Raw genomic sequence first — 25,821 nt, 5'->3', positions numbered from 1 at the left:
ACTCTGGGTCCACCTTCAAGACACTGGGCTGTGGATCAACCGAACCACCACTCCTCTTCCAAGAATCATTTTGACAGGTTCTTTTGGAGGAACTCCTTCTCTTTTTAACCCACCCTTTAAAAAAAAAAATGGCACCAAAGAAAGACGTGAAGAAACCTGCGGCCGCGGCTGCCCCGGCACCGGCACCGGCACCTGCACCTGCCCCTGCCCCAGCCAAACCCAAAGAAGAAAAAATTGACCTCTCTGCCATTAAGGTAACTAAACGGATGAATTGTGTGGTCACTGAAACATCTTTCAATAGTAAAGAACTCTAGGAACTTGCAAAGGCATGTATTTTTCATTGAGAGGAATAGCATTATTTAATGAACTGGTAGATTTTGAAGAAGAGAATTCTGCTTTAAAAAATGAATCCCAGCATATAATTTCAAAGATTATTAGAGTATGGTATCATATGTGAAGCCTGTGCTTGCTCTACTTTTTATTCTCAAGTTTCCATTTTTCCCTAAATTGCACTTTTACTATTTAGGAGAAAAGTATATATATTTAACGGTGTTGCATTTAAGAATACTTAAACCAGTGTTTGGGTTTTAAATAAAATCTCTCTGGAAACCAGATCCCTTATCTTACAACTACATCAAAAGGAAAGTTTTAGCCCCTACTTATTTCCAGAAGTTTAAAAACAGCTGATGGCCCAGTTGTCCTGTATGTATTTGACAGCTGCTCTATTTTTTGCAATTCAAGTTAATTCTCCCTTCAGCTTTGCCTAATAAAATTTGATATAACACTAAATAAGATCTCAGTGCAGAAAATTATGCACTCAAGTGTTTCAGTGACTGTAACTGTCATCTTGTTTATTTGTTCACAATATTTAATTCAGAATTTGTGAGTTTCTTCTAAATGAAACTAACAAAAATAATTATAAAACTTGTTATTGCATGGCTTTTAGCTTATGTCTTAGAGTATTTGCATACTGATCTTGAACTAAGAAAAGTGTGATTAATTATTGTGTCAACACTTTGCTGTGATCAAAGTTCTCAATTGCCAAAAGATTATCTGCTTTTGGAAAATGGATACGTCTGTTAATTTCCAATGATGTGACTCATTAAATGTGCACCTTCTCTTCATTCACTGAGCTCTGATTGGCTCATATCACAATTTGAAAATTTTAATCTAAGGAAACCTGCCTTATATGGAAAACCAATGAGCAAAAGTACCCATGAGGTGATCTTTCCACTTAAACCAAAAGTTGTATACATAATAAACCTCAATTTTGCCAATTTACCATTGTTTACTTGTGACTATGATGCTGACCCGTAAACAAACATTTCATTATTTAATATAACTGAAGAATTTTTTAAGACCCAAAAATATTTAGTTAGATCATCCTTAGACATTATGTAATGAAGTTAAATATATTCATAATTTGTATAACATTCCAGTTAAACATGAAATTTTGTTTAAAATATAAGTAAATTATCACAAATATTTAATCTTTAGCTTGTAGGTATTTGAAGTATTTAAAAAAATTGGTCATAGGATATAATATTGGTTAAGAACTGTTCTTAATGTATATCGATTTAGGAGGACATAAAATGCATGTCAGCTCTTCTGATAAATGTTTTTCTACCTTGAGGACTGCATGTATACAGTTCTTTAAGAGGAAACCAAATTTTTCATCTCCAGCAATCCTAGTTAATGTATCCTTTACATATGCATACTGACTACATTACACAGTGAGATCATAGCCATGATAGTAATTCTGACTGTCCCTCATCTTTAACTCTTCACTCTATAGTAACATTAGAAATATGAATCAGTGTCAAAGCTATTCCTTTTTATACTTATTGTGATTTATAAAACAATGTCATCTTTTTGTATCTGGTATTACAAACTTCTGGAAAGAAAAGAAGATGTACCTCTTTACCTAAGAAGCAAACAAAGTGTCTAATAAAAACAGGCATTAATTTTCTTCCCTGAGGACTGTGTAAGAATGAGTACATAAATAAAAATGTAGTTTGGCAGGTGAGAGATCTCCAAGAAAAGACAAAACATCTCTTTTCTAATCCAGAAATTAAGCCAATTACTTATTCATAGTCAGCAGAGAAACAACACTTTTCAGAATCTTGAAAAATTGTTTATTCTTCTGTCAATATGTTAAATTGAGTTGTACAAGCTCAATACTGTGTAATATTGTGAGGATACAATATGAGTTTGTACAACTAAGCAAAAGAAGGAAATACCCCTGGAGTGTCTCTGTGAGAATGGGGCATGCTCTATCTTTATTATTTCATTGCAGAACAAGAGATGTGATGGATTCCAGTAAGGGACACAAATCAAAAAGAAGTTAAATGACTCTTGAAGAAACAAACAAACAAAAAAATAACCTTTATCTTCCATTCAGAAGGCCCATTTGTAACAGACAAAAAAAAAGAGAAACAAACGGAAACTAACACACTTTTGTAAAGAAATGTAAATGTCTTCAATGCTTTGCGTTCATTAATATGAAATAAATCAGTGCATATTTAGATGTATTCTAGCACAGCCAAGAAACTGATACAACTTGAGAATTTTATAAACTTTAGTTTTATCCCAGGAGGTAACAGGCCTAATTAAAACATACATTAAAACATTTTACATTATGATGCTTTTAATCACTTAATAATGTTTCTAGATATATTACCTCATAAAAGCTATACAATTTTTTCAAGCGGAGAAAATGAACTTTAAAGAAATTAATAAACATACGAGTGCATGTGTCTTTATAGCAGCATAATTTATAATCCTTTGGGTATATACTCAGTAATGGGATGGCTGGCAGCACTATTCACAATAGCAAAGACTTAGAATCAACCCAAATGTCCATCAGTGACAGACTGGATTAAGAAAATGTGGCACATATACACCATGGAATACTATGCAGCCATCAAAAAGGATGAGTTTGTGTCCTTTGTAGGGACATGGATGCAGCTGGAAACCATCATTCTTAGCAATCTATCACAAGAACAGAAAACCAAACACCGCATGTTCTCACTCATAGGTGGGAACTGAACAATGAGATCACTTGGACTCAGGAAGGGGAACATCACACACAGGGGCCTGTCATGGGGAGGGGGGAGGGGGGAGGGATTGCATTGGGAGTTATACCTGATGTAAATGACAAGTTGATGGGTGCAGCACACCAACATGGCACAAGTATACATATGTAACAAACCTGCACGTTATGCACATGTACCCTACAACTTAAAGTATAATAATAATAAATAAATTTAAAAAAAAAAGAAATTAATAGAGCTGTTATATGCATTCATTAACTTCCCAAAAATTCAACAAAGAACAAAACTTAATTGGATTATAAACTTTCTTTCATAAATCATATAAGATTAGAAACTTAGCTGTCCCTTAGACTTTGAGTAATGCTGTAGTTTAATCATAACTGCCTTTGTGTAGTACTATAGTCACAGCCATGGTAAAATTTAATTTCTCCATAGTATTCCCAGCTAATATCTATGTTTCATATTGTAACATACTATATTTAATAGCCATATATTTGATTCCTCGATAAATCTTGAATAATCTTGAATATAATTAATTAGTTTTATCACCTTCTTAAATGTGCTTTCCAACCTGATTTCCTGGTTTGTTAGTTACTAGTTTACAACATTTCTTCAATTGTTCTGACACAAATTTTATGATACTCTCTGAAGGAATGCTTACTTGATGTCCAATCCTAATGGATTTTCTATGAGTACCCTTTTCAACAACAAAGTACTATTGATATTTGAACACTAAAGTTATTGTCCTTGGTGGTTCTAAGCACTCTTTGCCTTCAGAGAGCTAATACTTCCAGTAACAATGCCAGACCAAAAGAACACAGCCTAACAGAATCCGTTACAGGAATTAAAACCCAGCATAAGTATGGTTGTAGGTTCAAAAACAAGAATACACATTGTTCAAAACTGCAACCAAGTAAAATAATGAAAGTAATAACATAACCATGTGCCTAGATTCTAGATCTTCAATGTGTAAGTAAATTTTCTGCATGATGCATGCATTGTATGGCAGTATTGCTGTGAGGTGATGGTATTGTGAATTATGTCTCTCACTGTGCTGTTTGAGTTTTAATTCTCATTGCATTCACCACTTAATCAGGTCAGCCCTGACTAGATATTGTGAGCGGTATTATAAAACATGGTAAACGTACAGAATGCATTGACAGAAACTATCAAATAAGAAATCTTGCTTCAACAATTGACCACATGCTTGGGAAGATTTAAACTTTCAATTTAATGTATAAGGTAGAAATCTAATGTTCCCAAATGCATCTACTTACTGATGGGGATTCAATGGAGGCAGATAGTTGTATATGCATTGTGGCACCCAATTTGTTTTGGCCCAGGTATAGGATTACTTTTGTTCACCTGTAAGTTCTTTTTTCTTATTTTTAACAAGACTAATATAAATCCAGTTTCCTTTAGAAGAATTTCTGAGAAAAATCAAATGAAGTCATGCTCCACGAAAGGCTCTGAAGTTTATAAAGCTTTTTGTAACAATAACCAATATTCATTGTGAATTTACTCTTTGCCATGTTATCTTATTTAATCCTCACAATATTACACTGAAGTTGTGGTATCCACAATTTGCAAGTAAAGAAACTGAGCTTAAAAGAGGGTAAGTGCTATACATATGATCAAATAAGTAGTTAAGTGATGGACCTAGGGTTTAACTTAGCAAGCAAAATCCAGAGTCAACTGTGTTAACCATATCCAAAACTATCACCCTCATTTATAAAAAGTAAGTTACTGTTTCTAAGAATGTGTAAAGGAGCCCTTTTTACTCTTAAGGGTATGAGGTAGAGTGGTTTTTATATTGCCCTGCACAGTCCTGTGTAACCAGAAGAGGGGATGACAGACACATCAGAGCAAGTTCACCAAGACTTTGACCTTGACCGTTCACTACTATTCTGTTCTACATTTCCCTGTCTTAGCACCTGACAACTTGGGTGTTCTGTTTTACAGAAGGAGGGTGCAATATCAGGAACCTAGAAATATTCCTACTCCTTTTGTTCCATCTTCCTATAGGATATTGTAAATGGAAAATGGATATTTTTAAATGCTATTAGATATAATGAAACTGATTAAGATTTTTTAGTACTTTTGTTCAATTAAATACACATACATCAAACATGACCTTCAATTTTTGCCATCAGGCTAATATTCTAAGGAGGGTATGAGATCTCTATTTACAAATAAACAGCATTATTTAAACTGGAAATCCCAACCTATATTCTTTGGGATGGTATGCAGAAATACAATGCCACATGTATAATATGATAAAATCTTAACCCTAACTACTCTGAGTAAAAGAACACATGTAGTCAATTTCTAATTAGAAAAACATAGGTAAAAATATGTATAGGTTGTTTCTAACTTTTCCTTACATAATCTTAAAAGTTTGTTTTCTTTTACTCTGGCCTTTTAATAGTTCAAATTAATTTTTAATACAACTATAATGTTAGCCAATTGCAATATTAATCCATTTGCAATGTGAATATAACCTCAGGAGCAAATCAGAAATTATTTGACACTATTACTAGGTATCAGTATCACATTTCCTCTTTCAAATATCTATGCTGTAACAGAAGAGAACAGGTGGGGAGAAGTGGGAAAATATTAAAGGGCATTTTGTAATTTTCTCTAGAATTATATTTTGAAGGATAATGTCTTTGAAAGGAAAATGTAGCTTTGAAAATAAGAGATCTGTTCACCAATTAATAGTGAATAACACTTTTAAGTAAAACTAAATATTTGCGGGATAAGGAGACCATAAAGTGACCGTGCCAAATTTAGCTCTCGGCATTTTAGTGCTGCAAATGAACCCCTGGCAAGTTGTTTTTAGAACTCAATCCATAATTACCTAGTATTAAGCACCATCTGACTCATGGTGGAAAGGATTATATTTAGTCTGCTGATACTACACTTTCTTCTGCTGCTCTTCAGACTGAAATACTTTTCATATAAAAATAAGATTTTCTGTGGTTTATTTCTATATCAACTTCTACAGTTTGTTTCTTACCTTAAATCAGAATGTGAAGGGCAAAAATTACAATATAAAAGTAGAAATGGCTTCAATTATACTAGTTAAAAGGTATATTATATGGATGATAAATTCTGGCTATTCTGGTCACAAATTAATAACAGTGAAGCCAGAGAAGAAAAGCATCCCTAAAAATGTAACTACATCTTCTCAACTTTATGCTCTTCCTTTCACTGTGATAAAGTACCTATTAAATGCCCAGTGGAGTATGTCTCCTGTTTATGAAAAAAATCCAACTGGCTTGAATATGGTGTTATGAAGTTATGTTTTGCTTAATTCCTGTTTATCTAAATCACTTCAGACTAATATTACCTGTTGAATTTTTAGGCATCTTTCCTTTTCCATTAAAATGAGTGAGTTGAAGTAGATTCTACTGACAAAAGGATGGAAAACTCACAACCTTGAAGAAACATAAGAAATCCTAGAAATCGTGCAGTAGAATATTTTATGCTGACGAAACTATAGCCTAGATGAGAGAAGTTAATCAAAAGACACATGATTTATAAGAAAGCTAAAACAAAATTCCCAATCTAGTTCTCTTTCCATAAGTTCTCGAAGTCTCCAGAATGGCAATGCCAATATTCTTATCCCTGCTGTCACAAAAGGAACTTTTATTCCAAATAGGAAGAAGCAGATACTTATGTCTTAAAACACACAAAGAATTTTTTAAAATAAAAGAATGAACAAAAACACAATGTAGGTTTTTAAGAAATTACATGCAAACAAATGCACAAAGGAGACAAAAGTATGGGCAGCTCTCAAGAAACTTTAAATTTCTTTATCAATTATTAATCATGAGAAAGCTAATGAGAAAACAGAAGAAGTGTAACAGGTTGTGTTTCTAGATTTTTTATTAAAATTCACCTAGACTTAGCTTAGTTCCTGTAGGTCTGAATTGTTTTATTTTAATAATTGAGTTTTTGCTCTTATGTGACTGAATTCAGTTGACTAATCTAGGACTTCATAGCACAAAATTAAATATTTTATCTCAGACCAGATCAATTTATGCAATCTAACCATCTAATCTCTCTTATATTAGAGAAACTGGGCTGGTGCCATATTCTCAATACTCTTAATTTCCCCTGTTTATACCATATTATAGTAACTAGCCTAGATATATACTAGCCTAAGTATGTCCTATGTTGAAGTCAAAAATGCAAAAATATTTATTTCCTTTGACTTAAGTGAGTTATTCTGAAGCACAAAACTCCCAAGAGTTCCCAAATAGTGCTTTTCCTGGCCTTTTATGGTGGTTCCTAGAAACTCTGTGAGATTGGAGTGAAAATTAGGTAAAGTAAGTTTAAGGATTTATATACATCCAGGTCTTTGGTCTCTCTGCCAGGCGTTAAATCAGAGAGCATACAGCAGTGTTTTCTTTGATTGAAAACTGGCCCTGATTATATTAGCTTCTTTAGCCTTTCCAGTCATTAGTCCCCATTGTATGTTGCAAGGACCATCGAGTTCTTTGAAGAATGTAGTCCATGTTCCTTCCCAGGGCATTTTCTCCCAGTATTCAATATTACATGTCTCCTCAATTATCTTTAATTACAGCTCTTCTTCTTTTACTAAGGCTTACCCTACATCAATTCCAGAGCCTGTTTGATTAACAGCATTTTAATATTTTTTTCTATAATTCAATTCTTTCTGTTAGGTTGGTACAAAAGTAATGGCAAAACCGCAATTATTTTTGCACCAACCAAATAGATACATTGTATGATGTTTAATCAGTTAACTTAATCTCATTATTACTATTAGATGCTTCTCCAAGTAAAAATGAATTTGTAAACATTGTAATAAAAATTCTTTTTAGTAGCAGTATGTTGTAGACTACTATTACCTAAATCCAACATCATATGATAGCACGAATCATAAAAATGTGGAATGTAACTAGTTTACTAAGAGTCTAAGATAAATATGTAGGCTAGAATTTAAAAGAGCCTTAAAAAAAAATTGGGGATTGGAAAATTAGAAGTCCAGGTCAAAAACATTTATATAAAGTCCAAAGGAAGGTGCTAGAAATATAAAGGTACATATATCAATAATTCAAAATGAGCATGCTAACTTTGAGCAGGTGAAGTCTTTTCCCTCATGGTACACAACCTTCTAGAGAAGAAGTTTATATCTGAAGGGGGAGCTTAGGATATACATATTCTAATGATTTTAACTTAATGAAAATCTATTGAGCTTCAAATATAGGCAAGGTATTCTACAGAGAGTTATGGAGGGATAAATCCTAAGAATAAGGCAAGCATACAGCAGACACCAGGACTCCAAGATGGCGTCAGTCCTACCAGTGAAGGACAAGAAACTTCTGGAGGTCAAACTGGGGGAGCTGCCAAGCTGGATCTTGATGCGAGACTTCAGCCCTAGTGGCATTCTCAGAGCATTTCGAAGAGGTTACTACCGGTACTACAACAAGTACATTAACGTGAGGAAGGGGAGCATCTCGGGGATTACCATGGTGCTGGCATGCTACGTGCTCTTCAACTACTGCCTTTCCTACAAGCATCTCAAGCACGAGCGGCTCCGCAAATACCACTGAAGGGGACACACTCTGCACCACCCCCTGACCCCATGACCTTGGCCCCAGCCCCTCCGTGAGGAACACAATCTCGATCTTGCTGAATCTTTTCATATCCTAATGGGAATTAACCTCCAAATAAAAGATGACTGGTACATGTAAAAATAAAATAAAATAAAAAATAAGGCAAGCAAAGTGCTCTATTGGAGACAGGTTGGGGTAGGCTCACATCCAGGTCTACATCAAGAACAAATGACTTCGGGAATGGCCTAAGCTTCCCAGAAGCTTACAATCAAGAAGGTAAAAAATTTTCAGTGGGATGAAGACCTGGGTGATGTTGAATACTGGGGAAAACAGAGAGGAAACGTTTCTCTCAAGGGAAACAAATGTTATCAGGGCTTGTCGCATATTCAATTTCTAAAAAGAAGCAATGAGAGAACATTCCAGAGAGAAGAAAGGTAAATCTGATTTTTAAAACTATTTGATGACAGAGAACTCAAGCGAAAACCAGCCGACATTGTGTATTCATATTACACAATTAATTTGCCTTTGTTCAAAGGACTGATTACCCCATCGTTATAACCCCAAGGAAGAGAGAGAAGATAAGTTGTGCCATTTATGAAAGTAAACCAGAGAGAAGAATCGCTTGAGCCTGGGAGGCGGAGGTTGCAGTGAGCCGAGATCGCGCCATAGCACTCCAGCCTGGGCAACAAGAGTGAAACTCCGTCTCAACAACAACAACAAAAAAAGTGTGCCAGAGAAAAAAATTGGATTTCCCGTTTATTCTATGAGCACAGAATCTAGTCTTCTAGTTTTTAAACTACAGTTTTTTTTTTCTCTAGACCATACTGTAGCCTTCCCTACTGTTGTCAAATAAAATGCTCAAATATTTATGTTGATTCCCAGTAAGTACCCAAAAAAATCCAAATGCATTCTCTATGTGACAAAGGTATGAAGAAAGACTAGGGTGAAACAGTTAACAACTGCATATCACTTAACTGCTTCTATTTTAATAACAAACTTTATAGTATCCAAGTCATTAGGAATAGCTTATTCATAACATAAATACAACTTTTTTTTTTTTTTTCTTTTTGAGATGAAGTCTCACTCTGTAGCCCAGGCTGGGGTACAATGTCGCGATCTCAGCTCACTGCAACCTCCTCCTCCCGGATTCAAGTGTTTCTCCTGCCTCAGCCTCCTGTGTAGCTGCGACTACGGGCGTATGCCACCAGGCTCGGATAATTCTCGTATTGTTAGTAGAGGCGGGGTTTCACCATGTTGGCCAGGCTGGTCTCAAACTACTGGTCTCAAGTAATCTGCCCACCTAGGCCTCCCAAAATGCAGAGATTACATGCATGAGCCACCACACCTGGCATAAATAAAACATTTTATTTTATTTTATTTTATTTTATTTTATTTTATTTTATTTTATTTATTTTGAGATGGAGTTTCACTCTTGCTGCCCAGGCTGGAGTGCAATGGCACGATCTCGGCTCACCGCAACCTCTGCCTCCGGAGTTCAAGCAATTCTCCTTCCTCAGCCTCCCAAGTAGCTGAGATTACAGTCATGCGCCACCACTCCCGGTTAATTTTGTATTTTTAGTAGAAACACGGTTTACTCCATGTTAGTCAGGCTGGTCTTGAACTCCCAACCTCAGATGATCCGCTTGCCTCGGCCTCCAAAAGTACTAGGATTACAGGTGTGAGCCACCACACCCAGCCCTAAATACAAATTTTAAACTTACTTTCCAGTTTACTCAATAGATTTTACACAGATTAACCATATTTTATATCTAGGCAAGGACACTTTTTTACCTGAAAAAAATTATTAAATATGAAAATAATTATGTTTAGTAGGGCAATTTTGATGGTTAATTTTGTATTATTTATAGTTATTAGCTCAACTAATGATATATGCTAGTTCTCAATAAGACAATTCAAATTTAATAATGTAATTACATAAATATAATTAGAAAGCTAAAAAAGAACACAAAGATAACATGGTAGGCTCTGATGCTTTCATTTATGTCAAAAATTGTAAGATTCCAAATCTTGTAATATTCAAAGCTTACACATTTCCACCTTTGTCTTTCCCTTCCATTTGCCCCTAATGATTCAAAGCATTTTTAATTTTTCTATTAAATTTCAGTTCCCAATAACCTTTCAAAAGGTCAAGCTATTTATGAAAATGTTTACCTGGGTACTAATAATTTTAAAATTATATTTTCAATCTTCATTTTGGGACTCAAGATTCTATGAGATTTTTTTCACTACTTATAAACTTAGAGCCAGAAGAGATGTGTATATTAAATGCTGATTTCTTCTGAAATGGTTTGAGGAGAAGCTACAAAGTATATGTCTTTCTAGAAGTGACCATCCCCTTAAAAACAGTTGCTGAAGCAGTACTCAAGTTACAATTAATCTCCAATATACATTATGCCTGTGAGCTGCTTTAAACATGTAGAAAACTGATAAATATTTTGTCTGAACTTTAGCGGACATCCTAGGAGAATCTTTCCCTGTACCACTTTTCCCAATACCATTTCCAGAAGGGAGTTGCCCGCTATTTTCAGGTAAGCTACCATGAAAACCCATTGCTGGCCAATCCCCTAGATACCTTTAAAATTCTAAAATACAGTTTTATCTAGGCAAGGTGACTCATGCCTGTAATCTCTACACTTTGGGCAGGATGATGGCTGGAGGCTAGGAGTTCAAACTAGCCTGGGCAACCTAACGAGACCCTGTCTCTACAAAAAATCAAAATAAAAATTAATCGGGTGCAGTGGCACATGCCTGTAGTCCTAGCTACTAAGGAGTCTGGGGTGGGAAGATCACTTGAGCCCAGGAGTTCAAGGCCGCAGTGAGCTGTGATTGTGCCATTGCACTCCAGCCAGAGTGACAGAGCAAGACTCTGTCTCAAAAATAATAAAATAAAGTACAATTTTGCATTCCACAAGCTCTGCCTTGCATTCTTTTGCCTTCTTGGTCTAGGGGCTGAGCCATAGAGTATTTGCCAAGGCAGAAGCAGAAACAGAAACAGCATGTTCTAGTAAGAACTTATGCGTAGTTTAAAAAAAAAAAAAAATGTATACGATGAGAGAAAAAGAATGTAAAAATGATCTATCAGCTTTTCTGCTCAGAAAAACTTCTGAAAATAAAAAAATATGACTACTCAGCCATTATAAAGATAACAAGGAGGGAGGAAAATAACCAGACCTAACGTCAGGAGACTAAAGGAGAATGGTGAAAAGCAGAGATCAAAACTATTCCTGGTTTAGATTATGCTTGCAAAAGGGTGATCTTTAATTGGAGATTGCAAGACCCAACCAGATTGTCACTTGGGTGCACCCTAAGAAACATGCAGAATGTGCACGGCCTTTTCAAGTCCTCTGAACTTTACCATAAAGGATAGCACTTCAGAGGATGTTCCTTCTATTATAGCAGTTGCCATTTGAAACCCCAAACCAGTCCCATTCAAAAACTTGCATTAATACCAAAACTTGCTGACTAGAAGTTTTCAAAATCCACGGTCATCAAGAGAAGGGTCTGGCCCAAGACCTTAAAGAACTTCTAAGCTCTTCTGCCATCGAACAAATAGGAAGCTTCTTAAAAGAAGATGCTCCAAGAGAACTTCTTGGAAATAAAGACCATAAAAGTACTGACAGGTTTCCATCTCACTATGGCTGTCCACTCCCAGGTTCTAGTCACCTAAAAATAGCTCTCAGGGTACAGATCCGTCTTTCCCTTTGCCCTAAGAAAGCTAAAGAACTCTCCAAGGGGTGTGGCAACTTATCTCTGAAACCTGATGCTAGCTGTGAGGTCAAAGCTTGCCCAGAAATAAAAGGAAGCCTCAGCCAGGGAGGACCCCACTCAGGGACCCGAGCAACCCTCAACTCACTCTTCGGCTTTCCTGCTGTGTTGCAGCCCAGCCACTCCATCATGGTGGGTCGTATGAGACAATGATTTGTCATTTATAGGAGAAAATAGATAGAGGATATGATCTTACTGAGAAGAAAGATAGGCAAAGAATGGAACTGAGGAGAGAACATATTCAATATGAATCTTTAGTATCTACTTTTGGGTTTTGTTGAGATCCATTAAAGATAGAAGAAAATAATTAGAGTTGTTTATCAACTGGAAAAATACATGTTACTTCCAAGAGCTGTGCTTTATGCTTCACCAACTCTTGCTGTATCACATAAGATTCATTATACCTAAATTTAGAAGAAAAAAACCTGTAGCTACAGCAAAATATTATACCTTAAAATACAATCCAGTGATGCTGATAGCTAAAACTAAGTAAACAGCTTTTGATGCATTGGGTTTTGTATACTTTTCTTTAAGTACTAGCTAAATAGAAGACAGACTTAAGGTAGTCTTTTTAATGGGTATATCTGTACTCAAACAATGTGTATCTTATTAGACATATCTTAAATATACTGTAGATTTTCCTAGAAGTATTAAATGTAGCATTTGTTAAATCATTAAGATACAGAAAGATATTCCCTAATTATCTTTTGCAATAGCTTTTTATGTTCCTAGATTCAAAAGTGTCCTAAGGCAACCTTCTTATGCCAAGACACCTACATAGCTTCCTAAAAATCTCAGAGCAACCAGCACTCATTCTTCTGTCAATGCATTTGAAAGAGTACTTGTTTTTTCTTTCTCTTCCTCGCCACTGCAGTCCTTCAGTGCTGACCAGATTGCTGGTAAGTGAATTGAGTTTCTCTGCTACAGATGTAGGCACAGCACTGCCTAGTTTCTGCAATATTACTTATCTTCAAGGCATGTTTCATTGCAGCTCAACCTATTAGTGTCCAAGCTATGCCTGAACTCTGAAAAGTAGGCTGACTTTTGGAGCTTACTTTGAAGATTACTCAGGGAATGAGCTGGATACAACTAAAAATCAGAACATTTTTGTTTGGTTAAAACATTCTTTGTGGTCAATTTCTTTCTAACAGATCGAGTTCTCTAAGGAACAGCAGGATGGTAAGTTTAAAAGCTATGGTTGTTAAATGTGCACACTCATAAAGATGGCATGTGTGAAAACCAACTCCCTTGGGATGAGATTAGCTCTTCCTAATTATCCCCACTGGTGTTGCCATTCTAAATATAAATTGCTCTCGATCACTCTAAATATAAATTAGCTCAACCTGAAACCCTCGCTGATACTCAGTAATCAAAGGTTTAACAAGATAAGCACCACAGAATAGGCCCTTATATTTACTGATACCTAAATAAAACCAATTTGATACAATAGATAATACCATATATAGAGAGAGATTTTATATATATATATAGTAGATTTTAGATGGCTAAATTGCTAATATAATCCCTAAAGAGGGATTTGACAAGTCTGAATTGTCAATTTGAAAAATAAAATTGATTATAAAACTGCCCAATTACTAAAACTATATCATTTCAATGGATAACATAGTGAGTTGTAGAATAAAAATGAATTCAGAAACAAAGAAGAAGGATTAATTTATCATAGAACTATAGAAGGAACATTAAATGTATCCTGGTTTAACCCCTCCCTGAGACATGCAAGACAGAGTCCAGAGATGTGACAAGACTTTGTCAATGACTCAAAGAATTAGTGCTGGGATCAAAATCTGACATTAGTTTAAGTTGATTAAAAATTTATTTTATAAAAACAATTACTAGCTAGGAGACTCGAAACTCTTAAGATTCAAGAGAATCTGAATAGTTTCCCTAACAAGTCAACTTTTTCACCTTTGGGTCTTTGGATCCGACAGATCCCATTAGTCCACAGGAGCTTGATGTTTTCTAGGAAGTACAGTGAGGAATGTTTTACGGAGTGAAAGAGTCACATATCTAAATGAACTGAGACATAAATAAACTTATAGATGGAAGGAGGAGAAAAAATTAGCTTCAAAATATTGTATAAATTAGAATATCAGTCATAAGTAGTATGTCTATATTACATATATTATGATATGCAAAATATAAATAATTATAATTATAGGTGATTAATAAGAATCTATTCAAATACTCAGTTCTCTACCTAAAGGATTCCTATTCTTATAGTCTGTTTCTGTGTCTGAAATAGTTCATATTTGAACACAAATTGAGAAAAAAGGGATATTTACTGTAGTTCAGACTCACATGCATCTGTATCATGGTTGATGGCCTCATGTAGACAGATTAGATGATTTAGTGACTCATAACTCAAGATTATTTGAAATTATAGCATGAAGGACTTTTTTCTCATTGAAAACAGTTGGTGATTCTACTATAATTTGTTTGATTTTTAATGCATTTTACTAGTGATGCTGCTACATTGTCACCCGCTGCATCCCAGTCCTCTCAAATAGCTCATTTACAGTTGTTGTGACCAAACTATTGTAGGATCAAGCAAGGGAAGACTTAAAAACCCTTGCAAGGATGCGAGGATTTAATGTTGAACATTAAACCTTTTATTCCGTCTGTGAAATAGATTTCAGACACAGAAGTTCAGTAAACATGGGTGTAGCGTACTGTTTTCTTTGTGGCAGGAAAACAAATGCCAGCATTTTAAATGATGTGGAAAACCTATAGTTTCTTAAATGAAAGTATTCTTTAGTTTGTTTCATTGTTTAGCAGTTAAAGAATTGTGTTCATGGCTGCTCTATTGGAATCTATCACAGGATTGAAGGAAAAGGGGCAAAAACTGGAAAATTACAGCATTCTAAAGGTCTAAGTCTTGTGCTGTCCAGTAGACACTAGGCACATGTGGCTATTTAAACTTTAATTAATTAAAAATAAAATTTTAAATCCATTTTCCTCACTTGCACTAGTCACATTTTAGTGTTCAAGAGCAACAGTTAATAGTCACCTTTTTGGGCAGCCCAGAATGACAACAATTCCATTATTACCAAAAAGTTCTAGAACAATACTGTTATACACCAGAAGTTAGCAAACTTTTTCTTAAAAGGGCCAAATAGTAAATAAGTTAGGCTTTGCGGCCAGTATAGTCTCTGTAAAAGCAACTCCACTCTGTCACTGAGATGTGAAGAAAGCCATAGACTATTCATAAAATGGGAATGGCTGTATCCGAATCAAATTTTATTAAAAAGAAACAGGCAACCAGCCCCTGGAAAATAGTATAACCAGCCCTGGTATTAATTCTTCAAGAGAATAACTAAAGTTTGGGTTAAAAATCTGGAGTAAGAAAAATAGTGTCTTTCTGGTCTCTGCCTTTAAATCACCAAAAGTGTTAATGTCAGAGTGATTCTATTACAGCCCATAAAATCCTCTTTCCACTTCGGCATCTGACCAGGGTAATAGTGAACCTGCTGAGCAGTCTGTTCATGAAAGCCTGAAGCCAGTAACAAGAATAGTTCAGTTTCACATGTCCCTTAGAAAGATGAAAAATAATATTTGACTAATGACTTCTTAGTGCCTGCAGCAAGTTTTCTAGCGTAGGGAATTGATCTGTAGCCAAACTGCATAGAATTTGAGGGGGAAGTTTTTAACAAATAATGGTAACATGATCTGCAGTGAATTGTGAATATAATGTCAGTGTGATGTTAGATTAGGATATGGAGGAATAGTAAGATGGAATATTTTGCTGAGTAATCTATCTAGACAGCACCTTTTGATCTGAAACCACTGATAGCCTAAAAAATGCTTTCACTTTTACCAATTTATTCAAAAACGATTTTTTGAGTATTGTTGATATTAACTCCAAGTCACCGTCAGTACTTTTGGGTTTCCCAGAAAACGTAATCTAGTTTATAAGTCCTAATTAAAACGGTTTTCCTGGCCCCCAAATTCATAGTAGCACCCCTTTCTGTCTTTGATATACATTTCTAAACTCTTTGTCACTATAATTTTGAAAGTCAAACCAGTTCTATCAAAAGAGAATGATGAAATTTAGAGAAAGTAAGCAATGCAATTATTATAATTAGAATAGAGAACACTTTAAAATATGATTCAGAAAAGAATGGGAATGGCTGTGTATACTTAATATACACACATGCACACAAAATGAATCAAGCAAACTGGGAAAATGTGACTAAAATTGATGGAGCCTACCAATGTGAATATCTTGGTTGTGATAATATAATTTTGCAAAATGTTACTACTGGAAGATACTGGGCAGAGCATACAGGAGATCTTTCTGTATCATTTCTTACAACTGCATGTGAATCTACAATTTTCTCCATAAAATTGTAATTACAAGGCATACCGAAATTCTGAAGTAGATATAGCAACATATGTCATATGTATTATTTGAAAAAACAGTAAAGTATAAAGAGATTCTCACAGCAACAATGGTATTATCATACCAAAACAAATATTTCTCCTTCTGAATTGATTACACCTGGAGACTAATAGAGTCACACATTAGTTAACAAACTATAGAATGTATGGATTTGTCTCACCTTTCTAAATTTTTCCTGAAAAATAAAGGTATTCCTGGAGAAAACTGGTTAAAGGGATAACCTAGGAAATTTGTACCTCAAGAGGAGGTTTTTCTATATAATTTGAAAAGTCTGAGTTAACCTCACATACCATGAGCCTGATTGAAAATTTGTTCTTTTTGAAATTTTGTTAATCTTGTTAATTATATGAGAGATTATTAAAATTTCTCAGGGCCTTAGAATGTTTTTTAACCCAATCCTGCTTTCCAGGCAGGTAAAGAAAATATGAATATGACTAGGAGCCCCAATTTCCATATCTGATTAACAACAACAGGCAACTTAAAGTTGGAAATGCTGCTTTAAAATAATCCCAAAAAGAAATGCTAAGTTTTTGCCAATGATAGTTGGAGATACAAAAAGAGAATCCAGGAAAACAACTTGCACAGTTGGCAAAAGTTGTAAAACAGAAGAGTTTGAACTGAATTTTTGATTGAGTTAGATTTAATAGGTTAGAGGAAGAAAAAAAGCACTCTAATGCTTCTTGCTTTTTGCAGAATTCAAGGAGGCATTTCTCCTGTTTGACAGAACAGGTGATTCCAAGATCACCTTAAGCCAGGTTGGTGATGTCCTTCGAGCTCTGGGCACAAATCCCACCAATGCAGAGGTCAGGAAAGTTCTGGGAAACCCCAGCAATGAAGGTAACCCATCAATTTTTCCAAGAAGTGTTGAAGTATAGGGAAGTGTGCAGCAGTGTGTGTGTGTGGTATGTGTGGTGTGTGTGTGTGTGTGTGTGTGTGTGAGAGAGAGAGAGAGAGATTGATTTAAAAATGTTTCACGTAATAGGGCTCAGTTTATTCCTGATTGTGGTAAGTGCGCCTCTTAGCCATATAGTCTCAGCCTTTTTCTTTACAAAATAAGTTAAACTTCATTTGAGAATTTGCAAGCATGATAAAATGTCAATGTTTAACATTAGATATTAGAATATCTAATGTCAAATGTCAATGTTTAACTTTAGATATTAGAAATAATATCTAATGTCAAATGTCAATGTTTAACTTTAGATATTAGAAATAATACCTAATGCTATCATCATTTCAAATGTTCATAATTAAAGGCTAATGAAATAATATCCAAATCTGCACATTTTTTCAGACTTCAAATCTTCAAAGGCAAAAACACATTTTGGCAAAGATGTTAAATATGACTTAAAACACTTTATAAACAATTCTGAGTAAATTCCAGTGGCACAGTTCTAGCGAACTTCTCTGATAAAAGCTGTGGAAATGAAATTGCAACTTTGTCAAGCAACTGAAAAATACATGCTGCCTACCATGTGCTCTGTCCTTTGACACACTGCTTCTATGAGTGGACAGAAGCAGGGTGTCAAAAGACAGAGCACAGGGATAATCCTAGGAAAAAAATAAGTGAGAAATATAAGTGGCAAAATTGCAGAAGTCATTTACTCCATCCAGAAATCCAGTCATTATTCTAGAATAAGGAAATTACTTTTAATCCCAATGGTTTTACTGAAAAGCATAATAGTCTAACAGAAAATGACACTCAAACAAAACAGACAAGACACATTTGCAAATTGTTTGACAAGGGATTAATATCCAAAATGTATAAGAAACTCAACAGCCAAAAAAAAAAAAAAAAAAAAACCCCACAAATAATCCAATCAAAAAATGGGCAAATGAACTGAATAGACATCCTTCAAAAGAAGATATACAAATGGCCAACAGGTATATTTTAAAATGCTCAACATCACTAATCACCAGGGAAACATGAATTAAAAACCATAATGAAACACCACCTCACCCGCTTAGAATGGTCATTGCTAAAAAGACAAAAAATAAATGCTGGGGAAGATGCAGAGAAAGGGGAGCTTTTATACACTGTTGCTGAGAATGTAAGTGCAACCATTGTGGAAAATAGTATGGTTTATCACAAAACTAAAAATAGAACTGTTATATGATCCAGCAATCCCACTACTGGGTATATTTCTAGAGAAAAGGAAATCAGTATGTCAAAAAAAAATCTGTATTCCCATGCTTATTGCAACACTATTCACGATGCCCAAGATATGGAATCAACTTAAATGTCCATCAACAGATGAATGGATAAAGAAAATATGAGATATATATATATATATACAATGGAATACTATTTAACCATAAAAAATGAAATTTTATCATTTGCTGCAATATGGATGAGCTTGGAAGACATCATGTTAAGTAAAATGAGCCAGGGACAGAAAGATAAGTCTACATGTTCTCACTCATATGTAGAATCTAAAAAATTTTATTTTAGAGAAGTAGCAAGTAGTGCTTTCTAGAGACAGGGAAGGGTAGAAGGAATAAGAGACAGCCAGAGGTTGGTTAATAGATACCAAAGTATAGCTAGATTGGAGGAATAAATTCTAGTGTTCTGAATAAATTCTCGTGCTCTAGTCCCTCCCGAGTAGCTAAGACTACAGATGTGCACCACCATACCCAGCTACTTTTTGTTTTGTTTTAATTTGTTTTGTAGAGACAGGGTCTCGCCATGTTGCCCAGGCTGGTCTCAAGCTCCTGAGCTCAGGTATCTGCCCTCCTTGGCCTCCCAAAGTGCTGGGTTTATAAGCATGAGTCACTGCACCCAACAGAAACCTTATTTTTAAATGCCACTTCCCAACTTACTAAACATCTATCTTTAATGAAGAGAGGAGGGAATAAGAGACAGCCAGAGGTCAGTTAGTGAATACAAAATTAGAACTAGATTGGAGGAATAGCTCTAGTGTTCTAAAGCACTATAGGATGACTATGCTAGCAGCATTCATTTTCAGATAGCTAAAAGAGTTGATCTTGAATGTTCCCAATACAAAGAAATGATAAGTGTTTGAGGTGATCGGTATGCTAATTATCCTGATTTGGTCATTACACATTGTACATGTATCCAAATATCACACTTTACCCCATAAACACGTACAATAAGTATGTGTCAATAAAAAATAATTTTTGAAAGAGATACAAAACTGAAGTTTTTCAAATAGATATTCAGGCTGTCTATCTTTGCCATTAGGAAACAGAGAGGGGCGTGAGATAACAAATAATCTTTTTCTTTCCCTTGACAACTGAAAATTTTTTGGAGACCTTCCTTTGTTAGAAAAAGAAAACTTGATTTCAACAAAACTCAAAATCAGCCTGCTGACTTCATTTTCTTTGGAAGGAAATATCCAATTATACCATGCAGAAAAGCCGAGAGCATGAGATCAAGTGAGCAAGCAATAGGACAAACCCTATTTTTATTTTTTCTTTCTTTCCTTCTTTCCTTCTTTTCCTGAGGCAGAGTCTCACTCTGTCACCCAGGTGGGAATAAGTGGCATGATCATAGTTCATTGCAGCCTCAACCTCCCGGGCTCAAGAAATCCTGCCTCAGCCTTCCAAAGTGCCGGGATTACAGGTGTGAGCCACCACACCCAGTCAAATCTAATTTTAATTTTAATTTATTTATTTGAGATGGGGTCTCACACTGTCATCCAGGCTAGAGTGCAGTGGCGTGATCTTGGCTCACAGCAACCTCCACCTCCCAGGTTTAAGCAATCCTCCCACCTCAGCCTCCCAAATAGCTGGAGACTACAGGCATGTATCAGCATGCTGGCCTTTTTTTTTTTTTTTTTTTTTTTTTGTAGATATGGGGTCTTGCCATGTTGCCCAGGCTGGTCTCAAACTCCTGAGCTCAAGGAGTCCACCTGCCTTGGCTTCCCAAAGTGGTGATGTTACAGGTGTGAGCCACTGCAACCTGGCTGAAACCCTTAAATGTCACTTTCCAACTTAGCAAACATCCATCTTTCATAAAATTATTTGGTAAAATACTCATTTATTCAGCATTCAAATTTAATTTTTTAAATATTACTCAATATAATTTCAATGTAAAAGTATAAATAACGTATAATAGAAATATAGAAGAGTAGTAAAAAGATTTGATTTGGTGAATACATAACTTTACCCATTTGCATACATCTGGATAGTATAAAATAGACTGTCTAGATTTTCCATGAATAAGATTTACCTTGTCAGAAGACAATAAAGGCCTATCATCTCCAGGCTTCTAAGGTACAAAGAAGTCGGGAGATCACAGAATATTTGACACACACTCTCTCCTTGTAAACTTCTTAAATTACTTAAAATTTAAAGAAAGGGAAGGCCCTCCAAAAGCTGGGGACAAAGGTGGAATATGTACTGAAGTTAAGTTTTACTGTCTTAATCCACTAGTGAGTTTGTTGTATCTCAGTGCATTTTTCTATGGCTTGCAAGTATTTATGGGAAATATTAAATGGACAATACTAAAAATAAGCTACCACTTATTAAGCAATCAGTTTATCCTAGATGTTATATTAAACATTGCATTCATTACCTCATTTAGTTCTCACAATAACCCTATTAGTTATCTCTATTTTACAGATAACTTGAGGCACAAAAAGGTTAACTTGTGCACTGTCAGAGTTGCAAATGGTAGACTAGGAATAAAAGTTCAGGCACTGGAATTCCAACCCTCATGCTATTAACTATTACCATATTCTTGATATTTTAGCAATTTACCAGCTGAAATTTAAGCTGTGTCAAGGTTTTTCAGATAACCTAGAATAACTTTTGAAGTTTAAATTGTGACTCAGAGTTAGTATTATGGTAGCTAATAACCCTCAAAATTGCAATTTCTTACAGAGCTGAATGCCAAGAAAATTGAGTTTGAACAATTTCTGCCTATGATGCAAGCCATTTCCAACAACAAGGACCAGGGCACCTACGAAGACTTTGTTGAGGGTCTGCGTGTCTTTGACAAGGAAGGCAATGGCACAGTCATGGGTGCTGAACTCCGCCATGTTCTAGCCACCCTGGGTAAGGGAATTTATTTCAGTGGACTTAGTGAGACAGAATATACAGAAAAGAACATGACAGGAGAATCATGTCATCACCAAAATAGGAGGAAATACTACAAAGGGAAAATGGGGGAAAAGAAATAGTCAAAAGTTAATGACCATTTCGATTGGCCTCAGTGGCAGTGAGTTTGGTGAAAATGTTAACTTAAAATATTGGTAATGAATAAGTAAAGGAAAGCATAGTAGTTCTTATAGGATACAGTTTGTATGACAAGGGATAATTTGTATTTAATTAACTCATTCAAAAACCAATTAGTTGACAATGTATTAAGTACCAAAAGAATGGGAAAGTCACAATTCCTATATGCCAAGAGTTTAGTCTCCAGAAGCCCTTGGCTGATGACCTATGGTGGATTTTGAAAATACCACGTGGACTTCTTTCTAAAAGGAGAGTTTTGTTTCATCAGGTGAAAAGATGAAAGAGGAAGAAGTGGAAGCTCTGATGGCAGGTCAAGAAGACTCCAATGGCTGCATCAACTATGAAGGTAGAATCAATGCTCACTGGTGGTTACAGCAACTCTTAACTAATCAGATTGATGATGGGCTCCTTTTGAACTTCTTTTCCTCTTCTTTCCTAATTGACATACATATGACAACAAATTGCATAACTCTAAAAAGATATGTGAGGATCTGAACATATAAATAACATTTATTCCAGTGTGTTTTAGCAATACTGTGCATTGTTTTTAAGCTTAAAATGTGTTTTCACATATATTTTTTGTTAGCTCTTCAAAACATCCCTATGAGATAGACAGGGCTGATGTCAGAATCAAATTTAATAGAATATTAAACTTGAAGAAATCTCAATGTCTTTTACTAGTATGAAGCAATTATGAAAATGAAACTTCGGGCCAAAGAGGTTTAGTTACTTGGTGAAGGTCAAACAACTGATGGCCAGGCTGGTACTAAAATTTCTTCTCCTTGTCTAGTGTTCTTGCTTTAATGAAAGTCATCCCACAGTTGCCAATTGTTTAAATCCTACCACCAAGTTATAGCAGCTTCACCCAGAGGGTGTGAAAGCAATGCACTACACAAAACAAAGATGCATAATATAATTTACAAATTTAATTTTTTTAAGAAAATGTAAAAATTTTTCTGTCCCCAAAGAGAATGAACCCAGTTACATATAAATAAAGACAAAAAGAGAAAAACATAGAACAGAAGAGAACAAGAGGGGAAGAAAAGAGAAGAAAGGAAAGGAGGGAGAAGAGGACAAAAAGAAAGGGTTTAGCCAAGCTTATCTTCACTGACAATCTTGATTAAACTTCACTTTTAATTCTTAATTCTTAATGTGACAATTCTTCACATTTGGCTATTACCATAAATACACTCCATAGAGAATCATTCAATAAATATTGTTTGAACAAGTGGACAGTCATCTAGAAAATAAAGTCAAATCTGAATTTTATGCCAGGACAAATTTCAAATAATTTACATGTGAGATGTAAAAGCTAAAAACAAAGAGCACAAAAAACACGGAAGAATTCATTTTATAACTTTGGAATGATTAAGTTTTTTCTTTCTAACAGTGACACAAAAACCAGAAGGCATTGAAAATGTTGACAAATTTAAACACATACTTTTAAAAGTCTATATGGCAAAAGCCACTAAAGCAGTCAAAAGACGGATAGCAAACCAGAAAAAAAAGTTGCAATTAATATCAGAAAGAGCTAATTTTCCTAATAAAAAAGAACTACTACAAATAAAATACCATATCCAATAGAAAATTAGCAAGTACATGAACAGACAATTCATAGGAAACAAAATGAAAAAATGAAAAACTACATTAATAATTTTTTAAAATGCAAATTAAAACTACACTGACGGCTGGTCGCAGTGGCTCATGCCTGTAATCCCAGCACTTTGGGAGGCCCAGGCAGGCAGATCACTTGAAGTCAGGAGTTCCAGACCAGCCTGGCCAGCATGGTGAAACTCTGACACTACTAAAAATTCAAAAATTAGCTGGGCGTGATGGCGCACGCCTGTAGTCCCAGCTACTCAGGAGGCTGAGGCACGAGAATCGCTTGAACCCGGGAGGCAGAGATCACATTACTGCACTCCAGCCTGGGCAACAGAGCAAGACTGCGTCTCAAATAATAATAATAATATAAAACTACACTGCGACATCATTTTTCAATAAGCTGATTGCCAAAGATTAAATGTTTGGGCACACTTTGGGCTGAGTAGAGGGTATGGAAACAGGCAATTTCGTGTATTACTGATGGGAATGCATATTGTTAAAACCCCTAGGTGATGATGTGTTACTACTAATAGCAGCAAATCTACTTCTGGAGAGACTTAGTCTCTAGATATTCTTTCACTCAAGTGAGATGACCATATATAGATGGTTATTCATTACTGTGCTGTTCATAATGGCCAATTTTTTTTAACAATTTAATGTCCATCAATGTATAATTTCACCAACATATCAATGTGAAAACAATCGAATGTCCATCCATGTATCAACGTGAAATTCTCTGCAGCCCTAAAAAACAGGGACACTCTTGTGTACAGTTATAATATCTATAAGATAAATTATTAATTGAAAAAAGAAATACAAAACAGTATATAGAGTATGCCATTTTGTGTTAAAAGATTTTTAGAAACATATTTATGTGTTCTTGTATGTGCATAAACAGCTCTGTCAATTTAGCTATAAAAAGGGGAACCAGTTGCCTGGCAGACAGTGATGGGAAACACTTTGTTGTTATATATCCTTTCATATGTTAAAAAAAAAAAATTTAACCCTAGCTGGGCACAGTGACATGTGCCTGTAGTCCCAGCTGCTTGGGAGGTAAAGCAGGATCGCTTGAGCTCAGGAGTTTGAGTCAAGCCTTGACAACACGAGACCCCATGTTAAAAAATAAAAATGTATGTGAATGTACCACTTATTCAAAAAATTAATTTGCAAAATCTGGGCAAAGGTCATAAATCCACTACTAAGAATTATGAGCTATACACCTTAAATACAAAAGAAAAGAAACTACTGTTACAGCTAAAAATAGGATTGAGCTAACTCATTAAACCTTTCTTTTATTACATTTGACTGTTTCCTAACTCTAAGTTGTCTATTTTGTCTATTTTGCCCCTACAGCTTTTGTCAAGCACATTATGTCTATCTGAATGGAGCTCTCAAGGTATATACCTGTTCCCTCTTTAATATTTAAGGCTTTCTTGATACTGTGTTTTTTAAAACTTGACAGCTTCAGTTTATATGCTGTAGATTAATATTAGTTCTTAATTAAGAGATGTTTATTTAATTAGAAAATACTAACACCTTGAGATGGGTTATTTAGAAATAAAGCATTTTTGCATGAGTGTATAAGCAAAACTTATGAGGTTTTTGTTTCCATTCATAAATTCTATCTTTGTGACTGTAATACAATTATGCAGTGGACTATCAGAGACTAGTTGATTAATTTAATTGGAACAGAACACTAATAAAAGCACAGGCAAATGTTTTTTGGATAGCTAAAGTAGTTTTTAACAGTTTCTGCTCTAGAAAACCATGTTATAACAGTCCAAATTCAAGCACTTGCAACCAGGTTCTTACAACTAGGAAATGGCTCATCTTTTAAGTGCTGGTTTGCTTTGTGCTTTTTATTCTCTTACACTTCACATTATTTCCTCGGGGGTTTTATTCCTGAAAAGATGCAATCAATATCTAATTCGTTTTCCAGTTTTCTTTACAGAACAAGCATTGTTTAGGAAGACTGGCTGGAAATTTATTTTAATCACACCCATGACAAACTCTCCAGATCTGTTTACCATCATTCAGAAAAACAAAGCAATCTGGACTGTTCAAGACTGAGCAACTCCCTGAATTTTTATACATCTTCAGTTTTTCTCTGAATTGTATTCATACCACACAAAGTATCTGCTGCTCTAGACGAGAAGAATAAAATATTGACAATCTCAAA

General features: G+C 35.1%; 1 protein-coding gene and 1 pseudogene across 4 annotated transcripts; both read left to right on the top strand.

The window, feature by feature from the left end:
- On the top strand, window positions 1–25,821 carry MYL1 (myosin light chain 1). Of its 4 annotated transcripts, none has more exons than XM_005574168.4 (7): window positions 1–254; window positions 13,576–13,603; window positions 17,538–17,681; window positions 21,687–21,860; window positions 22,309–22,386; window positions 24,996–25,038; window positions 25,594–25,821. In XM_005574168.4, exons 1-6 carry the CDS (start codon window positions 129–131, stop codon window positions 25,022–25,024), a joined length of 579 nt encoding a protein of 192 aa, XP_005574225.3. In that variant the 5' UTR covers window positions 1–128; the 3' UTR covers window positions 25,025–25,038; window positions 25,594–25,821. The 4 variants fall into 4 exon arrangements, with proteins under 4 accessions (XP_005574225.3, XP_015288205.3, XP_005574226.1 ...); XM_015432719.3 differs by having other exon boundaries at window positions 25,582–25,821; XM_005574169.4 differs by lacking the exons at window positions 1–254; window positions 13,576–13,603 and adding exons at window positions 12,483–12,556; window positions 13,299–13,323.
- On the top strand, window positions 8,346–8,774 carry LOC102135435 (ATP synthase subunit f, mitochondrial pseudogene; annotated as a pseudogene).

This window comes from Macaca fascicularis, chromosome 12 (assembly GCF_037993035.2).
Source record: "Macaca fascicularis isolate 582-1 chromosome 12, T2T-MFA8v1.1".
NCBI classification, from domain to species: domain Eukaryota; kingdom Metazoa; phylum Chordata; class Mammalia; order Primates; family Cercopithecidae; genus Macaca; species Macaca fascicularis.
This window is presented reverse-complemented; position numbering and strand designations above follow the sequence as displayed.